The 26,552-nt window shown below is 53.9% G+C and overlaps 1 protein-coding gene across 9 annotated transcripts in view; it reads right to left on the bottom strand.

Annotated features, from left to right (window-relative positions):
- Positions 1-26,552, bottom strand: part of Tns1 (tensin 1) — a 216,371-nt gene that overhangs the window by 128,094 nt on the left and 61,725 nt on the right. The window contains exons 1-2 of one of the 9 annotated variants that reach the window (XM_045147171.1): positions 15,494-15,666; positions 15,174-15,293 (exon numbers count right to left, since the gene is read on the bottom strand). The exons of 5 other annotated variants lie outside the window; for them this stretch is intronic. Coding sequence is in view for 1 of the 4 variants with exons in the window: in XM_045147170.1 (XP_045003105.1) it covers positions 7,285-7,317 (33 nt within the window). In the remaining 3 variants the exon portion in view is untranslated. Of the gene's footprint in view, positions 1-7,284; positions 8,054-11,683; positions 11,746-13,991; positions 14,092-15,173; positions 15,294-15,493; positions 15,667-26,552 lie in introns of those variants that run through there. 3 more of the 9 variants (XM_045147173.1, XM_045147174.1, XM_045147170.1) reach the window with 3 other exon arrangements.

Below are 26,552 nucleotides of genomic sequence, written 5' to 3'. Positions count from 1 at the left end.
CCTAGTGTGCCAATTCCCTCCCCCCTCCCTCCCAACCACCCCTCCCACGCTCTCTCATTTAAAAAAAAAAAAATGGCTGTGGAACTAGAGTCTACTCTGGAAGAACACGAGGTGGTGGCTCTGCCCAGGACCTGAGGGCCGTGGAGCACCTTCTATAGAGGCTCTAGCTCTGAGATAAGGGAGTGTCAAAAGGAGACTGCATGGCCCGGCCCAAGTCACTCAGCAAAGCAGAGCTAAGCAGCAGCAAGTGGCCTCCAGGGCTCAGCTAAGGCAAACGTCCAGGACCCAGAAGTGCCTGATGCCTCCTGTGAACAGGGACAGAGGACAGAGTGACTGGTTTAAAGGAGACACAAGAAGCCGGTGGTAGCTGGGCTTGGAACCCCGGACAGGAGGATGACAAGATCAAGGCCTGCCTGAATTACAAAACGACCTCAAGACCATCAGCCTGAACAACTCTGTGAGGTTCTGTCTCGGGATAAGAAGCAAGAGGGGGGTAGGGATACAGCTCCACGATAGAGTGCTTACCTTGTGTGCACACGGCCCTGTGTTTAATTCTCAGTGCCATAAATGTAAGGAGAGAGAGATGCCTAAATGAGCAACGGGGAAGACATGCAGTGCCGAGACACCGGGCGCACGGGCCGGGCGAATGCAGGCATGAGCAGCCTCTGAGGTCCAAAGAGCAAGCCAACCCACCCCTTCTGCAGCTGTCCGAAGCAGGGGCTGCATGGCATGGCCCTCGGCACACCAACACTTTCTAGAAAGTTCCTAGAAGTAGTTGAACAAGGGAAGGACTGTGTGGTCTGTGGTCAAAAGTTCTGGTGGAACAGGGGCCAGAGGAGGTGACAGGCCTGGGAAGTGGGACCAAGCAGTCGCTCAGCCAGCCGTGGCGACTGAGCCCATCAGTGCTAAGCCCCCGGCTGAAAACACAGGAATACGGGAGAATGTCCCCCACCACAGACGGAAACTGTGGCCCCGGGAGGAGGAGACAGACGTGTAAACAGACACAAATCCACAGGGAACAGCTGGCTACCATGGAGGGTCTAAGAGGCCCGTCTCGCCCTAGGACTGAAGTCCATTCTTCCTGAAGTCACATCCACAGCGCGACTGCCTTCCCATCTCCTCCCTCCCCACTCATGGTTTCTGTCCCTCAAAAACATGAAGGGGCAGGTGTCTCTGCCCCTAAGCTGTGCTAGAAGTGGGACATTGGAAGTATACCTAAGGGGGAAAAGAAAATCTCAGAGCAATGAGGAACCCACTGAGCCAAAGGTCTCGGGAAGTGCCGAGGTGCACTGGGGAAGGCTAGGGCGTGGAGTTGAGTCAGGGCCTGCAGCGAGGTCCCATGCACACACATACACAGGACCGCAGGGACATTAGCCCCCTGCCTTCTTAAAGCAGACTGAAGGCCAGGCTGACAGCTGGGTGAACTCTTCCCTTTCACACATGCGAAGGGCAAGCTCTAGTTCCTGGCTCTGAGGGCACCCTTGATTCCACCACCAGGGTGACAGCTGGAGAGGGCGAGACGCGGTCCACACACACCAGGCCTCAGAAGCCTTCCATCTCAGCAGCAGCAATGAAAAGCAAGAGAGCTCAGATCTACAGAAATGCCTTAAATTTTTGTTGATTCTCAGGATTCCCATTTCAGTGTCCTGTAGGACCGACCGGAAGTCCTTCCTGGGGCTCAGCTACTTCTCTTTCAAAGGATTTAAAGCAGAATGGAAGCAAACCCGGTCACGTCTTAATCAGGGCAAAATTCCACAGCCTCAAAGTCCATCTCTAACCTTCACAGTCCCCAGATCCTGCGAGGGGCATCTTGTCCTGACACTAGACAGCTTAGCATGAAGCCACAACCCCGCATTAGGAGTAGGTTCCGTTCCAGAGACCTTCTGTCCAAATTCCTGAATGCTCCGGGAGGCCACAACTGCTCCAGGACAAGGGTCTGGTTGTCCTGAGAGTCAAACACGGGCTCAGACACTAGACCCCATTTTATTTCCTCAGGGGTTCCCTCACTATAAAAGAAGACCTGGTCTGCAAGCTGGAAGGGAATGCCTAATGAACCGATCAGGATTATAATGGAGCTCAGCTCCATTGTAAGGAATATGCAGGAGGCCCTGGGCTTAATCCTCAAGGGGAAAAAAATAAATAAAGGGTTTAGGGAGATATCCCAGTGGGTAAAGTACTTGCCATGCAAGCATAAGGACCTGAGTTCAGATCCCCAGAATCCACAAAAATGCTGAATGTGATGGGGTGCCCCTGTAGTCCCAGTGCTGGGGAGGCAGGCACCCACAGGAGGCTCTCTGAGGCCTTCTGGATAGTTAGTCTAGACAAATCAGGGAGCTCCAACTTCAGTGGGAGATCTTGTTTAAAACACTGGGGTGAGGGCTGGAGAGATGGCTCCGTGGTTAAGACACTTGCCTGCAATGCCTAACAACCTGGGTTCAATTCCCCAGTACCCATGTGAAGCCAGATGTACAAAATGGCACTTGCATCTGAATCCACTTGCAGTGGCTGAGGCCCTGCATTCTCTCTTCTATCCCTCTCTGCTTGCAAATAAATAAATATAATTCCATTTATTCCAAAAACTAAGGTGAGCCACGTATAGTGGTGTATGCCTTTCATCCCAGCACTTGGGAGGCACAGATAGGAGGATTGCTGGAGTTTGAGGCCAGCCTAGAACTACAGAATGAATTCCAAGTCACCCTGGGCTAGAGTGAGACCCTACCTTGAAAGGAAAAGAAAAGAAAAGAAAATTTAAAAAATAAGGTGTAGAGGGGCTGAGCAGATGGCTCGATTAGCAAAGCACATGCCGCGTAGGTGTATGGACCTGAATCTGGACCCTCAGCACCCATGTAAGCATGTAAAAGCAGGTATGGTGGCCCACCTATAATCCCAGCACTTAGGAGGCAGAGATGAGATCCCAAGACAAGCCTGTAAACCAGACTAACCAAATGGGCTAACTCTGGGTTCAAGTGAGAGACCCTGCCTCACTAAAGGAGGTGACAAGCCATCAAGAAGGACACATGATGTCAGCATCATGCACCCACACACGTGTACACACATACAAACACAAACACACACACAACACACACAAGTTAAATACAAATGAAGAGGAGAGTGGTTGAAAAAGATCCAATAGGACTCTCTGGCCTGTACCCATGTACCCACACACAAACAATACACGCATGCACAGCACACACATACATGTGCTCACGCATACAATACATGCATACACAGCATACACACATGCATGTACCCACACGTACAATACATAAATGCACATCACACACGTGCAATATGTTCCCACACAATACAATACACGCATGCACAGCACACACACATATATGTACCCACACACACAATACACGCATGCACAGCACACATACATGTACCCACACATGCAATACACACATACACAGCATACACACATACATGTGCCCACACATACAATACACGCATGCACAGCACACATACATGTACCCACATGCATACAATACATGCATGCACAGCACACACACATACATGTACCCACACATACAACACACGTATGCACAGCACACATACATTTGCCCACATGCATACACAGCACACATGTACATGTACCCACACATACAATACACACATACATAGCACACACGTACAATATGTCCCCACGCAATACAATACACACATACACAGCACACACACACAACACATTCCCACGCACACAATACATGCCTACACAGCACACACATACAACATGCTCCCACACAATGTACACATACACAGCACACACACACAACACATTCCCACGCACACAATACATGCCTACACAGCACACACATACAACATGCTCCCACACAATGTACACATACACAGCACACACACACACAATACACGCCTACACAGCACACACATACAACATGCTCCCACACAATGCACACATACACAGCACACACACACATAATACACGCGTACACAGCACGCACACATACAACAAGAAAATGAAGTAAGCTGCGGCTGACTGCGCTCCCATCAGTAAGAACGTCTGCAGCCCCAGCCGCTTTTAGCTACTTTAGCTCGGGTGCGATGACGCCCCCTCCCTGACACCCCCGCTCTGGGCCTTGCGTGCTGCTCACACAGCCATGACGCACCGCCAGCCTATTAGACGCCAGAGTCAGTTCTCGGCATTGCACACACTTCCATTCACTGAATCCTCAGCCCAGGCGTGTGATGGCAGTTCTATTCTTGACCCCATTTTACAGAAGAAGAAGCTGAGAAACAGTAGGACGCTAGAAGGGAGGCGAGTCCGTCTACCGACAATCGACAGCTGGGAGCAGCAGCCAGTGACAGATGAGAACCATCCAATCCATCCGCCCTTTCTTCTGAGCCCGTGACTCGCCTCACTTATCTGAAAGTCACTTCTGCAGAAAACTCCTGGCCCGCAGGTGGCAGTGACAGGGGTGAGAGTAACCGTCCTGCACAGGGGGCACACGTTAACCCCATCTGTCCTAACGGGCAATGCTACTCCAGAGCCCCCTGGAAGCAGGAGGTCTCCAGGGCAGGGCAGCCCAGGCACATGCTGCTCCTTCAAGTCCATCTGCAGGGAGAGACAGGAAGCCCCTCTCGCTCCCAATTAGCCAGCAACAGAGACTTGAAGCGAGGCCAGCTCCAAAGGGCCAGAGCAGGCCTGGCTGTCACCAGCATTGTTCAGCTCCATCTGACGCATATCCACCTCCCTGTGATGTTTCCTTGTTCCTGGGAGGACCTCAGAGATGCGTGCAGCTGGAACTGGCGTGAAGGGAAGGCAGGGAAGGAAGGCGGCAGAAGACCTGGCTCTTGTTGGCTCAGAAAACACAGGCAAGGTTTGAGCAGAGCAGGAGAGAAAGCTCCCCTCGGACTCAGTGGGTGACCCCGACACACCACAGCAGTAGCAGTGTACATACACCAGGCTCCCGACAGCCCGAGGCACCTTACACCCAGTGCGCACACCAGACCACTCCGCCACATGAACAGTCACTCCCTGATGCCCAGCCCTGCCTCGGGCACAGTCACGGGGGCGGGGTGGGGGGCAGGCTTTCCAGCAGCACTGCCGGCTGTGTGTGTGATCCCCAGCACAGTGGGGCTGGGGAAACCAGCGGCGGGAAAGGAGAGAATGGAAGTGAATGAGGGGAACAGAGGAACAGAGTCCAAGGGAGCTGGGGCTCAGGCAAGACTCCGGGTACATTTCTCTCTATTGCAGCCTGGGCTAGTGGGAGATTGCCCTTGGACTTGCCAGCAGGTTTTCCTGAAGAGAAGGAAGCCACACACACACACACACACACACACACACGCACGCACGCACGCACGCATACACACACACTGGGGGGGGGGTGAGGTCCACGAATAGGGCAAAGCTGCTGGAGGGGAAACAGCCTCCCATGGAAGCAGAGGGAGCAGGAATTTTACAAGGAGAGAAGGAATGTGAGTATCGAGACCCCCTGGACGTGCTATCCCATTTAATCCTCCTATCAGTGTTTACAAGTGACGCTCCAGCCAGAAGGACTCCCTTGACCAGCCACACCTCTGGGAGTAGCTGAGCTGGATTGGAGTCTGGAAGTGCCAGTCTGAGAATTCTAGACCCCTTCAGGCAAGTCACCAGCTTGGAAGAAGAAACTAAGGGACAAGAGGCTGCGTGCGGAGGCACAGACGGTGGGTGGGGCTAACGCAGAGGGACCCAGGAGGCAAGGAACTGGGGCCGGACCCTCCTGCCACTCCTGAGGACCTCGGAGACTGAGGAGTTCAGGCTGTGGTGATTCAGCGGCTGGGTCTCTGGAGAGCACTTCCAGATCTGTGTAGTCTAGGGCCACCTGGCCCAGAGGCCCCAAGCCATTACTCAGGGGTTACTCACTTCACTTGGCATCTGCATTTGACCCCCACCACCAACCCCCAACACATCATTCCTCCCGCTGTTCCCAAAGGGTAGCCAGGAAAAGGCAGGACATTCACTTGGGTCTCCTTCTTTCCATACTGGATTCCCGCCAGGGCTACCAGCACATCCCCCACCTGAGTCACAGGGGCACACCACGCCCTGGCCCACGCATTCACACAGCTGCTGCCCTCTGCTTGGTTCCAAGAAACAGATGCCTTGGAGGAGAGATCACCATGTCCAGACAGATGAGTGTTCCATCCCAGGGCTGGGAAGGAACATCCCAGCAGATGCCCCAAGACACTCAGGAACCCCATCTTCACCAGAGAGCTTTTCCAAGGGGGCAGGAGAAGGAACCTGTGGTTCAGAAAGTTCCACAGCTCCATGGCCACTGCAGATGCAGGCCTCTTAAGTCTCTCTCATTCCCAAGTGGGGAATCCATTTGCCCAGAGTTGCGCTGCACCAGAAGGGGCCAGTGGCCGCCTGACTCCCCGGCCCTGAGGACACTATGCAGATGCCTCACAGCCTCAAGTAGAGGTAGGCTCCCCAAATCTACCCTCCTCCAGCTGCAGAGTGGCTATCATCTGTGGATGGGGACCCTGAGGAAGACAAGAGGAAGAGGTAGGGAGGGGCTGCAGCCAGACTGTGTGACTGATGGGGAGTTGTTTTCTGACAAAGAAAGTGAGGGCTAAGGCCCCCAGCAGCAGAGGCAGACAGACAAAGCCCTGGACCAGAGGCTCCACAGCCTGAGACGCAGCCCTCTGGCACAAGATGGAGGAAAGGAATTCCTAGGGTCCCAGCTGGGGATTTGCACTAGAGTCCTGGCTTCCTCCAGGCTCACCTCTCCTCCCTCATCCCCACTCCTCTGCTCCCCCCCACACACACCCGGGTTCCAGTCTGGAATCCAGGCCTGACTGGGCCTCTGCTCCCACACTCAGATCAGCCACCAGTAGTGTGGTGGCCCAGGAGCTCCTAAGCCTCAGAAGAACCCAGCTATCTCTTGGGCCGGCCATCTGCCTTCAGGAAGCTGCATTCCACCCCAGGTAGAGGCCTCTCTGCCCTATGCCTGCTTGCTCTCTCTCTCTCTCGCCCAGCAACAAGACCAGCAATAAATGACACCAGCCATTACTGTGACCCCCACTGTCACAGGCTGGGCCCTCTTCTCTTGGTTTCCCACGTTCCACAGACGACTCAAGGAGAGAGCTGCTTGGGTGAAGAAGCCTGGTTCTGTGGTCGCAGAGCCAGCCAGGGGTGTCGTTGGGATTCAAATCCAGATAGTGGGGTTACAGAACCTGTGACCTCGACCCCGCGCCACACATTGCATCATGACAGGTCCTCACTCCCCGAAGTGAAAGACCCTCATGCTTTCTGCAACCCACAGGTCCACACACCCCGCTAAGTACCTGTGATGAGTTGGCGCCTCGCCTTTGGGACATTCAACATCCTTCTTGGCTCTGGACAGGCAGCCTCTGTCCCCACATCAGCCACTTCAAATCATGGTAGACATCCTCGGCTGCCAGCAGACGGGCTCCTCCACCAGGCTAGACGGTGCTTCTGATCAGTCATTCATTCAATGAGCAGTGGGCTTACTGTGTGCCAGGCCTCACGTAAAAGATGCTCTCAAAAGGAGCCTCTCGGTGCCTTAGATCTATGACCTGCCTGCAGTCTACCCTCATTCCAGCATGCTGCATCCAGACTCATGCTAGAAGCCTCGAAAGGGGAGGCCTCCCATAGGCAGCCAGGTCTCCAGGAAAGGAGGTCTAGTTTCTCCATGCATGAGAAGGAAGCCCAGAGACGCAGTGACACACAGAGGAGTTCCCAAGCCCAGGTCTAAGGCACCTGGACACATGACTGTGGGGATCCAAGCCCTGGCTGGTGGCCCATCCCCAAAATCTCCCCTTGTCCAACCTCTTCCTAAACCACAGTCCCATCGTGTTTCTTGTGGATTAAAACCCTCTGCTGTCCCTCCTCTCAACCTGGCCCAGGAAATCTTCTACCCTGGGCCCCCAGCAACACCACTAGACTCCCCCACAAAGGCGCTTGTCATGTGCGCCCTTTCAAGTCGCATCTACCTCGCCAGGCACTTTGGCAAGCAGAGTATGAGCCCCACTTTACAGCCCTGGCCACTGTCACACAGGGAGTAAGAGTTGCCAAGCTGGAAGGGACACAGAGCTTGCCTGGCTCTAACGCAGGGCTACAGCCATCACGTTACCCGTCCTCGCAGCACCCAAAGAAATCCCCCAGTAAAACTCCTTCTCAGCCTTCAAAGCCCATCTCGGCCCTTCTTAGAGCCTCTTCCACTTCGCTCTGAAGCCTCACCCCCCACCTCCCCCACGCCATGTCAACCTCTTCCTGCTTCGCATTCCCGCTATATTTTGCAAAAGCTCTGTCTACGCCACTTTGTCTCCCACTAGACTCAATCTCCCTGGCCTTTCCAGCCCCACACCTGGCATCCTGCCTGGCACAGAGTGGCTGCCCTAAAAGGCGGTTAAGCATGAATAGTCAGGATGGCCTGTAGGTCCAGCTGGCCCAGCCTCAGTCACCAGTGGGGGCACTGCCCGGCCCAAGAAACCACCACCCAGCAGTCCATCGCCTCCAGCCCCTACCGCAGGCAGGCAGCCAGTGCCCCAGTCTGGTGGCCCCCCTCCCTGACGCAGCCCCTCTCTGCTCCAGCAGCTCTGGGAGTCTCAGCCAGTGATTAGGGCCCTAATCAGCAGGACTTCCTGCCAGCCACTGCCAGAGGTGGGGGCGGGGCGGGAGGCAAGCAAGGTCAACCCAAGGTGAATTTCCACCGCCTGAGACCCTGAAAGGGCCCCCCCCCCCCCCGACTCCCTCACTGCAGGCAAATGGACTTGGATCCCTCCAGCCCTGAGCTGCTCCACTGTCTGGGTGAAGGCAGCAACACCATCTAGGAGGGGTGAAGAGACCCCAGGGTGGGAGATGGAACCCTAAGATGGGGATCTTTAACTACACCCTTACCCTCTGCCCACTCCAAACCCAGGTTTGACAGAACCTCAACCCACTCCCAAAAAGGGTCCTTGTGTACTAATTGCCCAGGATCGTGAAGGTCAAGGGTCAAAGGTAAGGGTAGCTCTTTTAAAAAATATTTTATTTACTTGCAAAGAGAGATAAAGACAGAGAGAGAGAGAGAGAGAAGATATGAGTGCGCTGAGGCCTCTAGCCACTGCAAGTGAATTCCAGATGCACAATGGCTTACATGGATGCTGGGGAACCGAACCCAGGTCATTGGACTTTGCAGGCAAACGCCTTAACCACTGAGCCATTTCTCCAGTCCCAAGGCTGGCTTTGTAAGAGTAATAGGCATTGATGGTGGGCTGGGGAGATGGCTCAGTGGGTAAAATACTTGCTGCACAAGCTCAAGGCCCTGAATTCAGATCCAGAGAACCCAAGTCAATGATGGGTGGGGTGAGCCTATAATCACAGCACCGGGGGAGGCAGAGAGACAGGGACTCTCTGGGGCTCACTGGCTAGACTAGGTGACTTCTAGGATCAGTGAGAGACCCAGTCTCAAAGAATAAGGTGAAGAAAGATTGATGAGAACACCCAATGGCAACCTCTGACCTGCGCGCACGCACGCGCACGCGCACACACACACACACACACTACATACACATGCAAAAAAAAAAAAAACTGGGACAGAGAGGAGCGGGGCTGAAAAGACCAGCAAGGCAGGGTCCTCCTGACTGCCATCATCATTAACTAAAGACCATTATTCCTCAAAACAAAACAAAAAGAGAAAAGAAAAATTCCTTAATGCTTTTTGCAGCTGCAGCTGGGCGGACAACTGGGCAGCCAGGAGTCCGGAAGCAGCTATCACCCCTCACCCCACCCCACCCCAAGCAACCTCAGCCTCCTGGGTGGGACTCTGCTGGGTGGAGAACACAGCCAGGCCAGCCTGAAGGGCTGATTGCTACTCCTAAGGCATTACTCAGGGGCGCAGGAAAGCTAAGGACCCCAGAAGCTCAAAGGCCTGGAGGGAAGTGGACTGTGGCCAGGAACTCTACCCACCAGGCATCAAACTTCTCAGCTCCTACAGGCACACAGGAAGGGCTGGCCACGGCTGTCCCCACCCGCTGTCAACAGGGGACTGAACTACACCTATTTTATTTATTTACTTGTAAGTGGGGAGAGGGAGGGAGAGAATGGGCATGCCAGGGACTCTTGCCACCGTAAACGATCTCCAGACACATGTACCACTTTGTGCATCTGGCATTACGTGGGCCCTGGGAATAGAATCCAGGCCTTCAGACTTTGCAAGCAAGTGCCTTTAACAGCTAAGCAATCTCTCCAGCCCCTGAACTAGACTACAGCAAGAGGAACTGCAGGTTAGACTTCAGGGAGGCCTAGAGGGTGCTAAGTCGCATACGTACAGCAGTTCCTTGTGAATCTCGCTCTAAAACATGGATGCCCTGTGTGTGGATGAAGCCCACAGTCAAGGGTCGCCTCCCTGGGGGCAGGCTAGGTCCTTTCCAAGCCTGGGGGCTTTGAGGCAACAGGAAGGGACCCTGGGGGTGGAGGGGACTCAGACTGGCTTACAATAATGCCTTGTTTACAATGAGTGCATCTTTCTCTGTCCTCCATAAACACAGATTTGCACTCACTCCTCAGGGAGACTAGGCGGCCTGGGGAAGTCCCCTCAGGGTCCCTCCTTCCTCCTTACAGCAGAGAGAGACAGAGTTGGGGAAGGAAGACTGCTCTACCGCTAAAACTCCTTAGCAAAACTGCACGGGACCCTGTTTCTCCCTGCCTCGTCCCATAACTCCCCACTGTAGAAAGGGAACAAACCTAGTGAGACAGAAAAGGGCCAACCAGGGCTGGAGAGACGGATAGCTCAGCGGTGAAAGGCACTTGCTTGCAAAGCCTAACAGCCTGGGTTCAACTCCGCAGTATCCACGTAAAACCAAACACACAAAGCGGCACGTGTGTCTGGGGTTTGTTTGCAGTGTCAGGAGGCCCTGGCACGTCTATTCTCTCTCACTCTCTTTCTCTGTCCCTCTTTCTCTCTTTAAATAAATATGTGAAGTATTTAAAAAAAAAAAAAAAGAAAAGAGAAAAGGGTCAGCCAAGTGAAAGTTTCTGGGAGGAAAAACATGGCCGCCACTAAGACTTAGCTACCGACGTCAACTGAGCATTCACTGTGCACGGCGAAGAAGATTCTACTGCCCCATTCTAAAGGCTGGAGACCGAGGCTCAGAGAGGTCTAGTCACTTGCTAAGACCACCCAGCTAAGAAAAGCAGTCGTCAGGATTAGGACCCCCACAGACCAGCTCTAGACTCCACCCTCTACCCTTCCCTATACCCCGAAGAAACGCAGCTGTTTGCAGGCTCACAGAGCTTCAGAGAAACCAGTGACTTCTCAGCCCTCTGGCCTCACCCTGTCAGGCACTGCAAGCGAGCGAGCGCTACCAGAGAGGCTAAAGACTCCCCCACAGCCTGCCTCGGTGGGTAGCCAGCCGCTCAATACAGCCAGGGGACAGAGCTGATGAGGAAGGTGCTTGAGGGGAGCAGAGCCAGGCCTGGGATGCTTCCAGGGGCAGAGGGGAGACAAGCCCTCCAGTGGCAGTCATCCACCCGGCTGCTTGGTTAACTCCCTGCGCCTGCCCGCCCTTCTGCACCGCTTGCAGCCCTAAAAGGCAGGGATCACACAGGGCCCGAAATCCCTGCAAGAGGTAGTGCCAGGGACTGGCTCAGCCCCTCCCCACCCCCAGCTCCAATGTCCCCAGGGACATCAAGGGCGGGGGGGGGGAGCAGAATAAGCAGGAGATAGCCGAGGTTGCTGACCTGAGTGAAAGTGGGCCCAGGAATCAGATGTTCTGGGGTCTCCAGCCTGTCCCCTCAGGATAGGACAGTAACTCTGGGCAGGAGGGAAGAGGTCAGGCTAAAGTAAGACCTTGCAAAGATGAGCAAGGCACCCAGCAAGGTAGCCTTGGCAGCAGCCTGCACCCCACCACTTCGTTCCAGCTGGCTTATGCCCATATCTCCACATGCCTAATAGCTCTGGAAAGCTAAAAGCCAGCTGACCAACCAGGGAGCCAGAAGCCTCAGGGGACAATGCAGGGGACAAAGTGGAGGCCAGTCCCTCCCCAGTCTCTGAAAACTACCTTCTTTCTTCCCCGGTCACACTCCCTTTCGATTTCTTCAGTTGATAAAGGTGTGTGGGGGGGTGGCTTCCTGTCTGTCAGTCTCATTCCCCAACTGGGCCTCAGTTTCCCTTCCTGAGATTAAGGAGTCCCACCTGGGCCTCACATTCCCTCCCACCTCTTCCTCCATCCTTTCAACCCCAGAGAAGGGCACTTTGATTAAGCAGCCTCCTCTAGCCTCTGGCTGGAGACAAGGCAATAAAGAACTTTCTCTTTAAAGGGGGCCAGGAGGGTGAGAGGTGCCACTCTGATCGGAAGCAGGGGACTATCTATGGTGACTTCAGACTCTGGTTCCTCCAGTCACCCGGCTCAGGAGGAAAGGGGCCACATGTGGCAGCCACAGAATTGGCTGTGTGGAGAGGTGGGCTGAGTTAGGAAGGATGGTCCTAAGCCCCAGGAAAGCCCACCTAGATATTTGTTGCACTGTGGGAAGCCCAGCCCCCCATACTGTGTTTAGAGAAGTAACCCTACCATGCTTCCCCCCCTCCCCTCCTCTCCGGGGCAAACAGGTTTGGAGAGGCCAGAGGGAGGTCATCTGTTCCTCCCCCCACCCTACCCCACCCTCCTGAGAGGCCCTTGAGAACAAGGAACAAATGCCCTTGGCTTATACCCACCATGCACGTTATTACACAAGTCACTCCCAGGTGCCCTGACAACCCTGCAGTATTTGCCAAGGTAGAAACTGAGGCTCCGGGAAGACCTGCCCTTGGGTTATGCTGCGTCTCTGATCCTGGCACCACTCCTCTGCTGCCATCTCCAGCAACTTGGCCACACTGGCCAAGGGCTCAAGATGCCCAGCATGGAAGCCCCTGCCCCTTGTTCTCTGCCACTGAAGACCTGGGGTGACTGCTGTCCCCTCCAAGCACCCTGTGTCACACTGCCACAGGTCCTTTCCAGCCCGTAAGGTGTTAACCAAGAGTGGCCAAGAGGAAGGACCTCAGAAGAGTACAGGAAGCAGCTGGGGCAGAGCTGGTGGGCAGGCAGTGCAGAGTGCCAGGGAGGGGCGTGGACGAGGCAAAGCGTCAGGTCCTCGGTTCCCCCACGCTGACAGGGAGGGCAACCGTGCAAGTTCCATCACAGCCCACGCCCCAGACCAGAGGCCACCACTTTCAACCCCCTCATTCCAGTGTCAGAGAATTCCCCAACTCTAAGAATCCCAGGCCCTCAGCATCCCCAGAGACCTTAAGGTCAGCCCTCTCACCACATCCCAGCTCAGGAATCCTTCCACAGTATCCAGCCTGTCCTCCGAATTGCCCCCTGGGACAGAGGCCACCCTCGCACTGACCTGCAAAAGCTACTGGAAACTTTCTTAAAGCCCCTTCCTTCAACCATCCAAAACACTGTCCGCCCCGTGGCTTCCTAATAGTTTGTATCTGCAGAGGGCTCTCAGCACAGCAGCCCCTAGCCTGGTCTCCCAGGCATCCCAGGTCAACCTGCCCTTCCTGGCCAGCAGCTTCTGCTCCAGGACTCTGAGAGGAAGCACGGGATGAGGGATGGGAAAGGAAGACCCAAGAGTGTTCAAGGCTAGAGCTGTAGAATCAGAGGTTCCCAGCCTGCCCCGCTCAAGACCCCTCAACTCCAGATCAAAGTTCCTACTCACCCATCCTCCCCCCCCCCCGCAACAGGTGGTCCCCTCACACCCTTACCTCATTCCTTCCTCTCTCCTGCTCTCCCTCAATGGGCCAGCCCCCACACTGGGATCCCCATTTCTGGTCCCTTGTAGGGCTCTCTCACCCAACTGTGGGCCACAGCGGTTGTGACCGAGGGACCCTCAGCTATAGTGAGCTTTGAGTCCTGGGGAGAACTGGGGTAGCAGAGACCAGAGAAAGAGGGAGCCACCAGTCGGCAAGAGCAAGAGTTACTGGAGGCCAAGTCTGAGCCACTGTAGCCACCACTCCCAGGAGACTTCAGGAAAGGGGGAAACCCTCCTTCGCCGCTAACCATCCTACCTCTGCAGCGCCACACAGAAAGGGGTTCCAGGAGAGACACCCTGTCTCCAAAGATTGAAGCCCCAGTCTCTAGCTCCCCATCCTGTTCCCACCACAATGCCTTCCTGCCCTCAGGAGGCCTGGGCTCCTCCCCTCCCGGCACCCATCCTGTCCCCAAACCCTGTCCCACGCCCCTGCTGGGAGCCCAGCCCAGGAGCCCAGCAGGCTTCTCTGGGTCCCCCCCAGGCATCCCCTCCCAATTTCCTCTACTAGGACAGAGGCCAGCCTAAAAACATCTGGCCAGGCAGTCCTGGCCCCGAGCCTGAGGTTAGCTCTGGGTGGCGTCTCTGACCTGCTAAGGGGTGGTGGGCAAGGGGGTCGGGATCAGAGGAAGAGAGGCTGGTGGGGGAAGGAAGGGGGAGCTGGCCATGTCTGTTCATTAACCACCTGGATTAGCCATTTCTGCCCAGAGGGGTGAGAAAAGAACCAGCTAGATGGCTGGGGGAAGGGTGGGGGCACACATGCCAGTCTCTACCCCTCTCCCCTGTGAGCAAGGGAGGGAGTCAGGGGGAGCTTTGAAATGGAGCCCTCTGTGGCCAGCCCCTCCCCTGAAGCCTTAGTCAGCCCTCAGGGAGCCGAGAGACCTCAAAGGAGAAGGAACCCTAAAGCAGCTGCAGTTAACAAGACTCAAAAAGAAAAAGGAAAAAAAAAATGGTCAGCTTACCATCCCCCCTACACATACTTCCCTCCCTCCCAGGGCTCTGAGATGGACAGTTGACAAGCAGAAGAGATCCTCAACCTCTGGCCTCCAGGGGTCAACTGTCCCTTCGACTCCCTCCCCGCTCCCTGGCTGGCTTCAGCCTCCAGCAGCTACAAAACTCCTCTGACTGGCAGCGCCCAGGTAAGCCAGGACAGCCCCAGACAACCCGGCCCGACCTCAGGGGGTGGGGGGGACTTCTGACAGCCAGGGGACCCCGACAGGTTGGCCCCAAGGGCTAACCAAACCCAGAGGCATGTGAGAAGGGCGGGGCTGACCCCGCCTTCCCCAAGTTCATCCCCTGAGCCCTGAGCAGTGGGCTTGACCTCAGCCCATATCCCTCTCGGACCTGCCTATACCCTTGCACGCGTGCGTGGGTGCATGCGTGCGTGCGTGCGCACACACACACACACACACACACACACACACACACAGCATCCACTTACCTTTCCAGCGGAGGAGCCACTGGGTGGCAGGACCGGGGCAATGGGGCAGTGGCAGGGGTGGCGGCTGGGGCCCGGCAGGAAGCTGGTGGCCTCAGGGAAGGCAATGAGTGAGCTCTGTGCCTAAGCGGGAACCGAGCAGGAGAAGGGCTGGTCCCACAGCCACTGCGAAGAGCCAGTGAGAACACCGAGGGCGGCAGCCGCCAGCACCGCCTCCTTCCCGGAGTCAGCGCTTCGCGGGCACCCCCCCCCCCAACCCCGGCCGCCTCCTTTAACCCCTGCAGCGCTCTAACACGCTCCCTTAGCTGGGGCCAGGCGGGCACCTGGGCAAAATTGGCACAGCAGCTTCCTTGGGGCCACAGCCAGATGGTCTGGAAACAGGGGTGGAAAGGGACCCGAAGGAATCAGGATGCTAAGGGGTCCAGAACCCCATGGGAAAGCCATAGCCGTGGAGACGCGGCCACAGGGGCTGGTGGCTGGAAGGCAGATGCGAGACCAGGCTTCAACTCTCAGAGGACGCTCTGCTTTGCTGCATTTACAGTGCACTTTGAGACTGGCTGCCAGGCTCCTCCCTTCTAAGCCTTTTTATTTCCTTGGCTGTTGAGTGTGGGGTAATAATCCCTATTTTGGAGTGGAGTTCCCTACTGAGTGATATTGGCGACTGTATATTCAAAAGTCATTTGAGGCCGGGCGTGGTGGCGCACGCCTTTAATCCCAGCACTCCTCGGGAGGGAGGCAGAGGTAGGTGGATCGCCATGAGTTTGAGGCCACCTTGAGACTACATAGTGAATTCCATGTCAGCCTGGCCTAGAGCGAGACCCTACCTTGAAAATCCAATAAAGTAAAATAAAATAATAATTTTTAAGTCGTTTGAGCAGAGCTATACACCATGAAATGCTTCCACTCTTTGAAATGCATCAGAAACTAAGGTGGGGGGCTGAAGAGATGGCTTACTAGTTAAGCGCTTGCCTGTGACACCCAAGGACCCCGTTTCGAGGCTTGATTCCCCAGGACCCATGTAAGCTAGATGCACAAGGTGGCGCATGCATCTGAAGTTCATTTGAAGTGGCTAGAGGCCCTGGTGCATCCACCCATATTCTCATTCTCATTCTCTCTCTCTCTCTGTCTCTCTCTCTGTCTCTCTCTCTGTCTCTCTCTCTCTCTCTCTCTCTCTCTCTCTCTCTCTCTCTCTCTCTGCCTCTTTCTCTGTCTGTCACTCTCAGATAAATGAATAAAAATTAAAAGCCAAGGCGGACTAACAGAAATGCCATGCAGCAATACCACCACCCTGAGTATCCCAAGGACCCAAACTGCAATGCTCAAGTCCCCCATATGAATTGGCAGAACATTTGCATACAACTCATCCACATCCTCCTGTATGCTCGAAATCCCCTGTAGAATACTTGTGATCGTTAATACAGGGTGAAGATTATGCAAAGTGTTGTGTTTAGGGAAGGACAGCACGGGGGTAAATCCTGCCCATGTTCAGTAAGTCACTGGGGGTTTTCCCAAGCATTTTTCATCAGCACTTGGTTGACTGATGAACAGAACCCATCAATTCAGAGGGCGGACTGAATGCATACCCAAGTGTCTGTTAATCTAGGGAGTTCACCATACAGCCATTCAACTTTCTGTATGTAAAATATATATATATATAAAAGCTAAAATAACAGAGGGGAAAGTTCAGGTCACTGTCTGAATGACAAAGCCAAAGTCGCAGTCTCTTGAAAGGAGGGACCCTCGCTGTCTGCACACTTACCGCACACCGGGCACTTACTGAACACTTCTCACCTCTTCTCCCTGCCACCTTTTTATCACAGCTGAAGACTGAGAACGGTGAAGCGACCTGTGACCTGCTAGAGGCCAGACAGGACAGTGTCAGGGTGACAGAGGATGCTGAACCTACAGCTAGCTCTACAATGGAGCTCTCCAGGGTTGCAAAGGCTCTATCTTCTCCATCCGGGCCAGGGACCTATATCCCTCAGCCTGGTTGCCCTGCCATATGCCAAGTTTAGATCCAAAGACATTTAAGATCTTACATTAGTTCAGCCAAATCCTCCCCCCGAACTTCAGTATCCCCCTGGAAGTAAAATGACAAGAGGGCTGTTGTAGTCACCATCTTGTTACTGGGACAAAGCACCCCATCAAGAGCAGCTGGTGGGAGGGAGGGTTTTCTTTCAATGGCCAATCTTGGGGGTCGGGGGAAGCTTTGTGATGGCAGGGGAAAGAGTGGCATGAGCAAAGGATGGGCATCACCTTGGCCAAAGCAGGTGGAAAATAGAAGCAAGAGAGGGAGCCAAGTTCTAAGGGGGGAGCTGGTTACAGTAGCCCTAAGCCCTCCCCATCAACACACCTCCTCCAGCAAGGCTCCACATCCCAAAATGCCACCAGCTAGGGACCAAGCATTCAAAGCACATGAATTTATAGGAGACATAGGATTCAAAGCACCACAGGGGTATAGAGGAGAGACAAGAAGCACAGGAGGGGGACTGGAGAGTGGCTTAGTGGTTAATGTGCGTACCTGCAAAGCCTAAGGACCCAGGTTTGATTCCTTAGTACATGCCCATGTAAGCCAGATACACAAGATGGCCTTGCATCTGGAGTTCATTTGCAGTGGCTAGTGGCCCTGGCATGCCCATTCTCTCTCTCTTTCTCTGTCTACCCCTCTTTCTCTCTAATAAATAAATAATTTTTTTTAAAAAAAAGAAGCATAGGAGATGGTCAGCACTTTGGAAGACTTCTCTGCATTCTAGTGGCAATAAAATCTCTTGGTAATGAATGGGAAGGGGCACCTTCTTAGGAAATTACATGGGAAGGGCAGAGAGAAGGCAAATCCTCCACCCTCTGCCTACTTTATCCAGTGCCCAGCACAAGGTTGGCACACAAAGAAAGTCTCAGTCAGTGTGGGATAAATGAAGGAATGATGGATGGATGGATGGATGGATGGTTAATAACTGAGTAAAAGGGCATTTGAAACAGCTAAGTGTTGCACAGGGCTTTAGCAAGATAATTGGAGGCAGACGCTTCTCTTTGAAGCTGTACAATTGCAGATAAAGTGACTTTGCAGGGACATGGGAACCATCACGCTGTTACACCACTATCCCAGACACATCTCATCCTCCCCCCACCCCCCAGGTCTGCAGCAGCTCCAGGGGGCCCCGTGAGATGTCCACCCACCTTCAGCTGCCCTCAGAGTCTTTAGAAGGTTCCCTCTACTCCTCCAACCAACAGCATCCCCTCTCCCCAGCCTGCCTGCTCCCACATTTGGGCACAGTCCCTGAACTCAGCAAGTTACTAGAATCCAACCAAAAGACTCAAGGAGTTAGAGGCTTCTGAGGGGGAAAAAAAAAAAAAATACAGGCCTTCCCTGAATTTCCCAGAGCCACGCCACAGCCCATCACCTAGCAGGGCTGTCACACACACATAGACACACACTCTGCACACTGACACACTCGGGCACACACACAGAGCGAGGGTCCTTTCTGAAGAAGCCATTGTCCCTTGTCACTCTTCTCCCCATCTTTGTCGCTCTCCTCCCTTTTTCTCTTCCTCTTCCTCTCCAGGAACCCAAGACCAGGTTCCCAGGGTTTCCTGGTCCCCGGCCCCTCCTTCAGCCAGCCCTGCCATTTCTCTCCTCCCTCCCTCCCATCTCCAAGCCAGGATTGCACATCTGGTTCCAGTTGTGGTTGGTCCATTCAGGGGCAGGCCTGGAGGTTTCTCATAAAACTGAATAATAACCAGTGTTGGAGCCCCGTGGAGCTGGGGGAAGGGAGAACCGCAGGCCTAGGGCAAGGATGGCTGGGAGAGAGGGTGACAGTGAGAGGTAAGGGGGCTCAGACCCCACAAAGGAGACAGCAGGGCCTGGCACTTACTGAGGCTCACTGCACGCTTATTAGCCGAAGACAGAGGCTATGGGGATAGACGGCAGGAGAACCAAGAGAGGGAGACAAAGAAGGGGTCACAGAGAACCAGAGAAGGAAAGCAGGGAGCTGGGGGTGGCAAGACAGTGCTTAGGAATAACAGAGGGGCCATTGAGAAGGGCAGGGAAAAGTGAATGGTGTGTGTGAGGCCAGGTGCTGAGACAGGCACTTCCATTGGAAGAGGAGGGGACAACACGATAGAAAAGGAGACAAAAGACACAAGAAGCAATGATGGGGCTATAGGATAAAACCAGAGACTGATGGAGGGCTGGTAAGCTCAACAGTTAAGGGCGCTTGCCTACACCTAGTATTCCTTGCTAACAGCAAGAGGCCCCGGAGCATCTATAACCACGTGTGTGTGCACATGGGTGCATGTGCAAGTAAATAATTTTATTTTTATTTTTTAAAATATTTTATCTATTTATTTGAGAGAGAGAAGGAGGCAGAGAGAGAGAGAGGGAGAGAATGGGTGTGTCGGGCCTCCAGCCACTGCAAACGAACCCCAGATGCATGCGCCCCCTTGTGCATCTGGCTTACATGGGTCCTGGAGAATCGAACCAGGATCCTTTGGCTTTGCAGGCCAATGCCTTAGCCACTTAGCCATCTCTCCAGCCTGCAAGTAAATAATTTTTAAAAAGTGAGATGGTGGGCTGGAGGGATGGCTTAGCAGTTAAGGCGTTTGCCTGCAAAGTCAAAGTACCCAGGTTTGATTCCCCAGGACCCAGTTAGCCAAATGCACAAGGGGCACGTGCATCTGAAGTTCGTTTGCAGCGATTGGAGGCCCTGGTACACCCACATTCATTCATTCTCCCTCTCTCTCTCTCTCTCTCTCTCTCTCTCTCTCTCTCTCTCTCTCTCGCCCTCACCCTCTTTCTCTGTCAAATAAATAAATAAAAATACTTTTTCAAAAGAGAGAGACAGGGCTGGAGAGATGGTTCAGTGGTTAAGGTACCTGCCTGCCAAGCCTAATGACCCAGGTTCAATTCCGCAGGACCTACTTAAAGCCAGATGCATAGGGTGGAACGTGCATCTGGGGTTCATTTGCAGTGGCTGGAGGTCCTGGTGCTCCCCTCCCCCATATTCATGTTCATTCTCTCCCCCTGCTTTTCAAATAAATTTTTAAAAATTAAAAAGAGAGAGAGAGGGAAAGACCAGTCAATACCTAAGAGTTGAATCCCATCCCCTGGCTTAGCCCAACTCCACCCAACACCCCTCTGTGGCTGGCAGCAAGAAAGAAGCAAGTCAGCCTAGAGCCGCCTTCACTTGTCCTTCCCCTGCATCTCGTGTCTGTCTGCAGGGAACCTTCTTCCTGCGGGAAATTTCCATGGAAACTCAGGAAGTGGCCACTGACCTTAGACCACACAGTGGAGGACAGGGCATCCAACATCCCACTCAAACGCCGTCATCAGAGGGCACAACTGGGCACTCTGGTCCCAGAGCTCCTCTGGAGGGCACGTGGCCTGTGAGCTCCAAACTCACAGAGTCAGACAGAATCCTTCTGCAGGGCGGGTCCACCTCCCCAGTCTTTCAAACCTGGGGGAGCCACCCCCTTCTAGCACCTGGGCCCTACTTTCTCCTTCCTTCTCCAACTCTGAGAGGAGCAGAGCCCATACATGGAGCCCAAAGAAAGGGCCCATTGGAGTGTGGTTCTCCTTCCCTCCAAGGGGTGCTGGGAGGAAGAAGGGCTGTTCTAGGCTCTGAATCCTGCTAGCACCCACACAGTGGCTGGGAGCCTGGTTCCAGGGTCACTCTAGGTCCCGACCACTGTCTACACTTGAGAGGCACGCCCTCTGCCTGCAGCTAGGGATGGGTGTGAGCTGCCTCCAGGACACTTTCATCTCAGTGTGACCAATTAAACACATCCTTGCTGGGCACCTCTTCCAGAGGTGACCCTGAAGTCACTTTCACATAGCTCTCTCTCCCCAAAGACCCTTCTCTTCCTCCCTTCCAGATGCTGGCTTCTCGCCTTACAGAACCTAAGGTCCCACTCTGCCTTTGCATCTTATGTATAGAAATCACCTACCAGACGGCCTTGGCACATTGTCGTTGACAAAGTTCACACTTAAGAACCACACAATCAGGTTGAAAAAAAAAAAAAAGAACTAACTAGGACTGCAGTGATGGTTTAGCAGGTAAGGCACTTGCCTGCGAAGCCTAAGGACCCAGGTTTGACTCCCCAGTACCCATGTAAGTCAGATGCACAAGGTGGAGGAGACAGTGGCTGGAGGCCCTGGCATGCCCATTCTCTCTCACCCAGGTTCAAGTTCCTAGTACCCATGTAAGCCAAATGCACAAGGTGGTACACGCAGTGGCTGGAGGCCCTGGCATGCCCGTTCTCTCTCACCCAGGTTTGATTCCCCAGTGTACACATAAGCCAGATGCATCAGGTGGTGCATGCATCTGGAGTTCGTTTGCAGTGGCTGCAGGCCATGCCATGCCCATTCTCTCCCTCTCTCTCTCTCTCTCCCTCTCTCATAAATAATTTTTTTAAAAACCTGCAAAAACAAATCTCCTATTTTAAGTAACTTTACAATTTAGTATTGAGCCACATTAATCACCTTTCTGGGCTGCATATGACTTCAGGGCTGCATTTTAGGCATCCCTAAAAAGAAGGGCGCATTCCCCTAGGGAGGGAGAAACAGGGACCTTGCCAGCTAACCTAGTCTGAGGGCAGGGTCAGAAGTGCAGAAACGCTCGGAAAAAGCAGGCCAGCAACCCTTCCTCAAGACGGGCATGGCGGAGTGGGGCCCGGGGTGTAAACCTCCCTTTAGCCTGCCTCAGTTTCAAGCCAGGAGAGGTACTTGAATCCAGCACCTTCTGGACCTAAGCTGAGTCACTGTCACTGTCCCTCTTAGCTGCCATCTCTTCACCTGGCAATGGTGATGGCCCCCACTGGTGCGAGAACACATTTCTATGCAGACGTCAGTCCCTGGCAGATGTCACTGTGCAAAACCCCTGGACTCCCCCATCCTTCCCCCCCTCCCCCCCCCCGCCCAGAAGCCCAGCTTCACATCTGGGAGGACCCTGGGGCTTTGCTATCCAGGGTAGGATCCTGTGTGGGTATCCCCTTCCCAACTCCCTCCCTGCTTTTCCCACAAATTCTAAAGGCCTCAGCCAGGATCTTTCCAGAAAGCTTAAGGCCTCTCCCTCACCTAGCATCATCCACTCCACCAGTCCAATAGTCTGAAAAACCTAGGCTGCTCAGTGACGGGGACCCCCGGCCCAGCAGATCTGGCTCTCAAGAAGGCTTTGGCAGAATCGCAATGACATTCTTGGAGGCGAGATAGAAAGTGGAGTGGATTCCTAGCCAGCAAGCAAAGCAGGGTTGATTAATAGATCAATGTCAACTTCCTGACTTGCCAAAGGGCTCTGTCCTCTGCCCTGGCTTGTTCAACATACTTATCAGAAACTAGCGTCAGATGCCGAAGAGAAGCTTACCAAGCGTAAGTACGAAAGGGGAGAGGTGGCAAAAGAAAGACTTAAGACTGAATTAAAATGCAGAGCCCACTTTACAAATTAGCAGGGATAAGATTACTTCTCTCCGGCTAATATCCTCAATGAGTAGAGAGGGCCAGGTGTGGTGGCGCACACTTTTAATCCCAGCACTCCAGAGGCAGAAGTAGGAGGATCACCATGAGCCAGAGGCCACCCTGAGACTACAGAGTGAATTGCAGGCAGGTCACTCTAATAGAACAAGACCCTACCTCCAAAAAAAAAAAAAAGAAAGAAAGAAAGAAGGAGGAGGAGGAGGAAAATAGGGTCTAAACCAAGGAGAGAAAGGTTCCACGCTACTCCATGATGATCAGCCACAAGCACAGGAGGACATCAGAGGCACTTAATAAATATCCGCTAAACAAAAGCACAAGGACCCCACTTCTATTTCAGATGACAAAGAAAAGATGCAGTGGCATGATCAAATACTCAAGAAAGGAGCAAGGGCTGGTCCCATGGCTCACAGCCACCTTCCATCTCTGCCCCCGGGTCTGTGAACTCCTGACAGCCTGGGACCATTCCCAGCCTTTGTTGACTGCCCAAGAGACGGTCATAGCCAGAAGCAGCTGCTAGAGAAGGGACAGCCTTGTGATGGGGCCAGGCCTGTGGGCAGTGGCCACTGGGGAGCGTGCTAGCCATACCACAAGAATTGACCTTTAGCCACCACGCCGACTGCTAGGGGGTTGGGAGTCAGGTGGCCAGGCACTTGGCTGGCACATGCTGTCCCAGGCAAGCCCTCACGCTGGCCAGCTGGTCTCTCGCCCCTAGGGCTCCCCAGTCCCCTTCTCAGTTGTCCTGGGGGACTGGCCCCCACTGGGTGCCCTTGTCCAAAGTCCTGAGCTGCCCACTGGCCTAAGACCAATCGTTTGATGGCTTTCCTTGCCACTCTCTTCCTTCTGTTGTCCCCTGCCTCCTTCCTCTCTGGTCACCTACACGGCTTTCCCCTCAAGAAACCTGTCACGTCCTGACATGACCCATGTCCCTCCAGGGGGCTACTTAGAATCACCTCTTTGTCCAGTGCTCCCCCTGCCCACAGGATTCCATTATTTTTATTTTTTGGTATTTTTGAGGCAGAGTCTCACTCTAGCCCAGGTTGACCTGGAACTCATTCGATAGCCAGGCTGGCCTCGAATTCACAGTGACCCTCCTACCTCTGCCTCCCAAGTGCTAGGCCATGGGTTTGAACTGGACAGTATGGCTGGACAGAGCTAGAGATACCCCTCCTGGGGCCTTTGGTGCCACTTTACAAATAATAATCTCTTTGCTATGCCTTGAAGTAGGGTGCCAGGGAGAATCAGAGAACCCTGAACCTGAGAGTGCACTGGTGGCTACCCCTCCCAGAAAGGCTTGCTTGGGACACACCTCTTGATGTCACGAACAGACCCAACTCTCACCCATGGCCATCCAATCAGGGATCAGACCAGCCCAACCCCTCAGAGAGGGTGGGAAGTGATGCCCATGGGGGACAAGTAAGGAGCCCCAATATGCCCTATGGAGCCAAGACCTAAGCTCAGACCCCTGCCTCCCCCTGGTCCCCAGGAGAGGAGGCATTAGCCTGAGTACCTGTGATGGAAGAATGAGCTTCACATATACAAAGGGACCTTGTGGCTCAAGGCCCTGGGGTGGTGAGGGACCCACAAGGCTTGGATAAACAATGGCATGGCTCCAGGGGCAGCCTCAGCTTCGGCCTCAGCACTGTCCTGCCTCTGAAAGAGGACCTTAGCTGGGCAGCAGTGAGGGGCAGCCGCTGAAGTCCCGCCCTCTGGGTGCTCCTCCTCAGGGACCCCTCGGGTGACTGCTTCTTGGAACACTATGTTCAGGCTGCGAGTCTTGGCTCAAGCAGTCTCCCTTGGCAAGTCTCCAGCTGCCTGTTTAATAATGTACAGCCAACCAGCCATTAACTGCAGATTTCACACACACACACACACACACACACACACACACACCCCACACACACACACAAAATCAGTGGTTGTTTTTGTTGTTAGCGGTTTTTTGTTTTGTTCCTTCCGGGTAGTTAGCAGGTTATGTAAAACAAGTCACCCAGCCAAGCTGACCTCCAGAGAAATCACAGATCCCACTCACCTGCCTCTGCCCTCCTCCACCCCAACACCCCTGTGCCCTGGCGCCAAAGCACCCCACTCCACCTCCACAGTGCCGGAGACACCGTGGCCTGCTGGCGGGGGGGGGGGGGGAGACTTGGAAAGTGCTGGCAGGGCATAGGACAGAGGAGCCTCACTCTTGTGGGGGGCGGGGGGCGGTGTGCAGTACTTTGGAGAATTCCAGCCCTATCTGGCTAGAGTCAGGAGCGGAAGGAGGTCAAGTCTAGGCAAAGGAGCGGCAACACTGAGCCGTGCCCCTTGAGTACTGGTCTGGACTTCAGCTCTGTTCTCCATGGTCAGGGTCCACAGTGAGCTCAGAAGCCCCAGGACAATGTTAGAGGTGAGCAGAAGCTCCGGTGGGAAGACATGCACTGGGCTGGCGCAGTAGCTGGTCTGGGAGAAAGCCTGCTACACTCTCTTCTTGGGGCTCCAGCCTGACAAGCCACTATCACCCGGAAACCTGACCAGGGAAAAGTAGGGACCAGTGTGTTCAGTATGGCCAGGAGCCAAGCCCAGGTCTTATAACTCCTATACTCTGGAGCCCCTGTGACCCACAGTCAGTTTCACATCCTTTCTGAGCCTCCATCTTCTTGCTATGAGCTGAGGACACCCCACTTTGCCCAGGAACCCCACCAAGGGGCTGCCAGGACCAGACGCAGAGCAGCCAGGGTTCCAGAATCATGGTGGTGATGGAGATCATTTCTGCAGTTCTTCTTGAGTTCCAGGCACTGTGGCAATCACATGACGTGCGTGAGGAAACTGACTCTAGGCAAGTGAATGCAGTTACTAATAACACTGGGGAATGAGGGATGGAGACAGAGAACTTAGACTCGGGCTGTCTGGCATCAGAGACTTCGTTGGTTGGTTGGTTTCTGACAGGGTCTCATGTAGCCCAGGCTATCCCCAAACCTATTATGTAGCCAAGACTGGCTTTGAATTCTTGATTCCCCTACCTCTATCTCTCAAACGCTGGGATTACTGGTCTGCATCCCTGAATCCCAGTTGACCTCAGGGCTCTTTACAACACAGCCTCGGACATTCTAGGCAAGGCAGAGGCCAGATCCCAATGTCATAGCCCACCTCCCCCACCTGCACCTCTGCTCATGGTCACCACTTACCTCGCAGCCTCTTATCCATCAGCTACGTGAGGCATTGATCCTTCCCACCCTCAAGCAAGGCGCACATGGACACAGCCATATACTATACACCCAAATAAACACACACATTGTGATGGTTAACATGGATTGGCAACTTGGTAGGATCTAGGAGCCAACCCTCTGAGCGTGTTTGTGAGGAAGTTTCTAGACTAGGCTAATTAAAGTCAGAAGACCCACTTTATTATGGGTGGCACCATTTCATGGGCTGGAGTCCTGTACTCATCTCTCTCTGCTTCCTTTTGTAATATTTCATTTTATTTATTTCTTTGAGAGAGAAGGAGGCAGATAGATAGAGAGAATGGGTGCACCAGGGCCTCTAGCTGCTGCAAACGAACTCCAGATGCATGTGCCACCTTTGTGCATCTGGCTTACATGGGTCCTGGGGAACAGAACCTGGGTCCTTTGGCTTTGCAGGCAAGTGCCTTAACCATTAGGCCATCTCTCCAGCCCCTCTCTCTGCTTTTTGACTAGCTGTTTCATGCTCTTGCCACCTGGTCTTTCCTATAGTAACATGTTGCATCCCCTCCAACGGTAAGCCAAAATAAATTCTTCCTCCCTTAAGTTGCTTCTTGTCAGGTATTTGGTGACAGCAGAAAAAAGTAACTAAATCACAGGCACTCACGTGTCCCACACAGCACACGCACTTAATCTCGCATGCCTCTGCACACACACTGGTGTGCTGACATGTACACACTCTGTGTGGATGTTCCC

Source organism: Jaculus jaculus, chromosome 4 (assembly GCF_020740685.1).
Source record: "Jaculus jaculus isolate mJacJac1 chromosome 4, mJacJac1.mat.Y.cur, whole genome shotgun sequence".
NCBI lineage: Eukaryota > Metazoa > Chordata > Mammalia > Rodentia > Dipodidae > Jaculus > Jaculus jaculus.
The sequence above is the reverse complement of the archived record's forward strand: the minus strand, read 5'-3'. Positions and strand labels throughout refer to the sequence as shown.